We start from the raw sequence: 4,816 nt of genomic DNA, 5'->3' as shown, positions 1-4,816 counted from the left end.
ACCGATATAACTAGGCTATCTGTTATTCGAATTTTGTCGAATAAGCTTTGACGTTATTTAAAGAGAAGAAAATAAAATTCACTGAACTCAGCTATCGCACGACATTCTCAAATCCCGTGGCCCGATTGTGAACTGCAAGGAGCTGATTCTTGCAGACGCTTTTTTGCTTTATTCTTGAACTCCGGGATCACAAGGCATCTATATAGGCTGTAAATGTATTCTCGGAATGGTCTTCTTCTTCTTGGCTGTTGCGTAGAACCTGGGCCGGACATTCGATAGTCGGAGTAAATGGACTGAAGAAGCCAAGAGGCCGCTATTTTGGTATCGCTGGCATCATTGATGGGTTTACCCTTCTTCGGCAACGGCGGAGGTATATAAAAAGTGATATGACCAATATGGAAACTGCCAGGACTCCCACTGCAATGGCACCTCCGAATGCTTTTACTAAATTCGAGGACGATGAACCCGCCGAAGACGAAGTCGCTGGCGAGGAAGGCGTTGGTGATGATACCGAGACAGAGGTGCGCGGTGGGGTTCCGAAAGGTTCTGATGTAGTTGATCTAGGAGCTGCAGAAGAAGGCACTGCTGAGGAGAGGGACACCGATTGACTTGAAGTCCCGAAGGGTTCTGACGTCGTCGACGCAGGGTTTTGAATAGTCGGAAACGTGATAAACGCCTGACTGTTGCTGAGAATACAGGTCAGCATGAAAAGAAGCGAAGACAGGAAAGACGTACGTGTAAACAGCGTAATCAAAAATAACGTATGATGAATCACTCCCGGTGATCTCTATGAGCAGCGTATGGTCACCATCGTTCAAAGATGCATTGCTATACGCCAGAACGTCGTACTGAAATTGATACGTTCCATCTGTAACATGGCTGTAGTGTCCCACTACCTTTCCATCCATCCGGAAATCACAGATAACATCGCTCACTAACCCCGTACTCTTTGGGTAGTTTGAAACAATCAGGTAGATGTATATCGCCGACCCTGAAAAGTAGTTAATACACCCAAGATGCCAAGGTGAAAGACGACTCGTACCATGAAATGTTAGTCCAGCGGTCGTGTTCTCTAGAGACGAGTAGTATGTTGCACCAGTCCACGTGCCATTCATCGCGAACGAGCGGTCCGGTACAATGGCGCAGTCACTGCATTGGGAGGCATTCCTCCACACGAGCGTGTTTCCATTCGAAGACTGACCGGCAGGACTATAATCTACTTGGACCCCTGTTGACTCATCCCCAAGCGTATCATCAATAGTGTGATTTATGAGCTCTCCTTCGACGAGCGTCTGCTGCAGAAGAATCAGAGTTAATGAAAGGAGCGCCATGGCTCCAACATGGGTGACGGGTGCGATAATGTAGCGGCCAATTTAACGGCCGACATGTCGGCCTTAGTCATGTTGCGAGGATGGAACTGGCTTAGACTAGAAATGATGCCGACGGCGAGGCAAAGATAGCAACATACTGAATTTATAGAGTAATGCGTTTCTCCGAGTACGTGATATTGTGGATCAAGAATTTCGGGCTAACCAGGATACGTAATCATGGGGTCCAGGAAATGATGTTGTCGTGAGCCAGAATATTGCTGGTTATGGCGACGTACTGGACGGCGTACAATTAAACGAGATGACATATGAGTAGCTTCAGACGTACCATTTCCGGTAAAGTACGCATATAGTGATCACAAACGAGTTATTCATGGGGAAGAATTGATTCTTTTAATGGAAACCCTATGATACAAGCGGCAGGCCAGTACGAAGAAGGGATGGTTTCACTCTCTGCGTGGTAACATAATCAGCACATTAGTGTTATACCAGCACGTGAATTTCTATTTGATAACGGAGAAGGGAAGGAAGAAATGGTCGTACCCTAAGGGCTAAGAGAAAGCTAGAGTTGGCACAATCTGTTTGTTAACAGGATATCTTCATCTAGAACTGGATTTTTTATTTGAATTAGTTTTTTGGAGCGAAGCAAGAAAAGAAAGGCACGAGACTCACACGCAGCATTTGCATCATATCCATTCTCCATGCCGCTGCATCCTAGTCACGGTGGTGCGTAGTTCATTTTTTAATTCTGAGGTTCTTATCAGTGATAGGTTAAAAAAAGCAAATGTGTCGATGTGATGAAGGTTCCCGGTCATAGAATAGATGCTGGTCACAACAGCGTTAGTGGCCTGTGGTGGTAACAGATCAAGGAGACCCAATGTTGGAATTTCCCAGTCAATTCAGGAGACCATCAAACGATCTAATGATCGTCGACAGAATGAATCTAGCTCTTGGGGACCGGCATCGTTAGAGGGCGCCGATCTATCCATATGGATGGGCGTATCATGGTATGGAGATCCCCCCTTTTTTGAAACGCCTCATTTAGTCACTTGCGCCGCCTTTCTCTAGATCATCGATTCGATGTCTATTCCATTAACTGCTCGATAAATTAATGCACACGATGGTGCGGCTGGTATGGGATAACATTATTGATCGCTGCAGATATAAAATTTCTTCCAGCGACTAGCTACTCGATCTTGTCTTGCAGGATGACATGCGGAGCATTTTCTAAGGTGCCAGTGCATATAACAAGCCTTTATTTTACATATGTTGTGAGTTGCAAACATATACACGACGCTGGCTGGGCAGCGAAGCCTGTTCAGGAGAGTAAGTGTAATAACCCTGGTCTAAAATGCACAAGATCGCGTGGAAAAGCACCCAACACATATCACTCAAACGCGGCAAACGCAAGAGAATGCAAAAACGCATCGGAAAAACGCGAAATTCTCCCGGCCCCTGCTGGAGCAGGAACCAGAGTTGTTAACGTGTCGGTGGATGACTCGGCGTCGTAATGGAATACGGCTGCAGGCCGCTGTGGCATCTGATTAGATGGATGGAAGAGATCACTGGGATGCGCCATCATCGATGGAGTTGCTGGTCCGGTTGGCCTTCGGCGTCGCCGGCGAAGGTAAAATACCAGTAACGCCGCAAAAATAACGAATGCCAATACTGCTACTGCAATGGCGCCTCCGAAGGTTTTGGCTAAGCTCGAGGACGAAGTGGCGGCCAAGGAGAGAGCGGAAGGAACTCCTGATGAAGGAGAAACAGATTTACTTGAAATAAACGAGGCTTGTTGTGTGGACAGGTTTGGTAGCAGGACAGAGGACTGCGTGTTCCTTCAAGTAGTCAGTATGAAATCGAGCGACCATACCAACGACGTACGTATAAACAGCATAATCGAAAATAATGTATGACGGCTCCGTCCCCGTAGTCTCGATGAGCAGCGTATGATCTTCGTCGCTCAAAGATGCATTGCTATACGCAAGAACATCGTACTGAACATGATACGACCCGTCAGTTTCATGGCTATAGCTCCCCACGACTTCTCCATCCATTCGGAAATCACATATCGCATCGCTCACAAATCCCGTGCTCTTTGGATAGTTCGAGATGATGAGGTAGACGTATATCGCAGAGCCTGGGAACGATATTTAGTCTAAGAATGTCATCAGAACGAAAACGACGGAGTGTACCATGGAATGCAAGCCGAGCAGTCGTATTTCCAAGAGACGGATAGTATGTCACCCCAGTCCATGTGCCGTTCATTGCCAATGAGTGGTCCGGCACGATGGCGCAATCGTTGCAATGGGAGGCGTTCTTCCACACGAGTTCGCTCCCGTTAGAAGGCTGACTAGCCGGACTATAGTCTACTTGGAACCCAGTCAGCTCATCCCCGAGCATATCATCGATGGTATGGTTGAACAACTCTCTCGCAACGATGCAGTTGAGGAGTAGAAGGAGAAGTAGAGTGAAGAACACCATGGTGCTACAAAGAAGACGCAGCGAATTCCGTCGCAGACAAACTCACGGCAGCGATGTCGTGAGAAACGAAACAACTTCGCATAGAACTCATGGCAGTGGCGAGGTAAAGATAGGCCAGTACTGAGTTTGTAGAGCAAAGCTTCTCCCGCAGTACGTGATATTGTGGATCAAAGAATGTCTGGCTGGTGAAGATACTTGATCATGGGATCCCGGAAAAGATACAGCCGTGGCACAAAATATGTAGACTGAAGGAGGAGTAAACGGTTTGCTCATGGTAACAGGATATCTATGTTGCAGTTAAAACAAGGTGATGCAGGTGATGGGGTGTAGATGTACCATCGGTCGTAGTAATGCTTATGTTTTGATCAAACGACCGAAACACGGCAACGAAGAATCGAATTCACTTATCGAAGCCCCGTGTTCGCGAGCATCAAGAACTCATGGTCCTGGTAAAGGAAATCCGGTAGGCCGGCGCGGAAAAAATGGCCGTTTACTCACTTAACAGTTGATGACACGTCGATATTGAGCCCAGTGTGAGCAGACGGTGTAACGTTGCGCTACACATCTAAGAATCGGATCGGTGGACTGCAAGCCTGGGTTTGGGCTGGCCTACGTTTGGAGTCGATGTATCACGTTGATCTGTCCACAAGATCAGAGTTATGTGAGCATTGGAAAGAAAATGCTATATACTGGTTTTGACACAGCCTTCGCTGTCCGCAGCGATGCAGGGCGTGGTTACCTGGGCGTTCTGACTACTACAATGAGATTATTCAGGTGGCGTAGTTGCATTAATCGAATGAAATGACATACGAAACAAATTCGGCCGAGTCCGGGGAGTGGGTTCAAAGCCGGTCGAAAGGAAAAGCCAAAGAATTTGAGAGAATTCACGTAGTGAACTTTTTCACGGGAAGATTCTGAGCGAATATAATGAATCTTTGTCGTGTTCGAGTGTATGAACTGTGACGGTCATTAAATAGATATACGCTTAGAGAAAATGGAACCATACC

The 4,816-nt window shown here is 46.9% G+C and overlaps 2 protein-coding genes across 2 annotated transcripts; both read right to left on the bottom strand.

The window, feature by feature from the left end:
• Nucleotides 1-560: 560 nt before the first annotated feature.
• EV420DRAFT_1311059 (uncharacterized protein) lies at nt 561-1,359 on the bottom strand (the record flags this gene model as incomplete). The annotated part of the gene is made up of 2 exons (XM_060468569.1): nt 1,043-1,359; nt 561-991 (listed from the first exon to the last, which is right to left on the bottom strand). The coding sequence occupies exons 1-2, from the start codon at nt 1,329-1,331 to the stop codon at nt 561-563; spliced, it is 720 nt and encodes a 239-aa protein (XP_060328543.1). The 5' UTR covers nt 1,332-1,359.
• Nucleotides 1,360-2,968: 1,609 nt separating this feature from the next.
• EV420DRAFT_603796 (uncharacterized protein) lies at nt 2,969-3,943 on the bottom strand. Its single transcript, XM_060482759.1, has 2 exons — nt 3,521-3,943; nt 2,969-3,465 (listed from the first exon to the last, which is right to left on the bottom strand). Exons 1-2 carry the CDS (start codon nt 3,807-3,809, stop codon nt 3,098-3,100), a joined length of 657 nt encoding a protein of 218 aa, XP_060328542.1. The 5' UTR covers nt 3,810-3,943; the 3' UTR covers nt 2,969-3,097.
• Between the last annotated feature and the right edge of the window lie 873 nt (nt 3,944-4,816).

The sequence above is a fragment of the Desarmillaria tabescens genome, assembly GCF_030435595.1.
Source record: "Desarmillaria tabescens strain CCBAS 213 chromosome Unknown EV420scaffold_27, whole genome shotgun sequence".
NCBI classification, from domain to species: Eukaryota; Fungi; Basidiomycota; class Agaricomycetes; order Agaricales; family Physalacriaceae; genus Desarmillaria; species Desarmillaria tabescens.
Note: the sequence above shows the minus strand (reverse complement) of the source record. Positions and strands in the feature narration are given on the sequence as shown.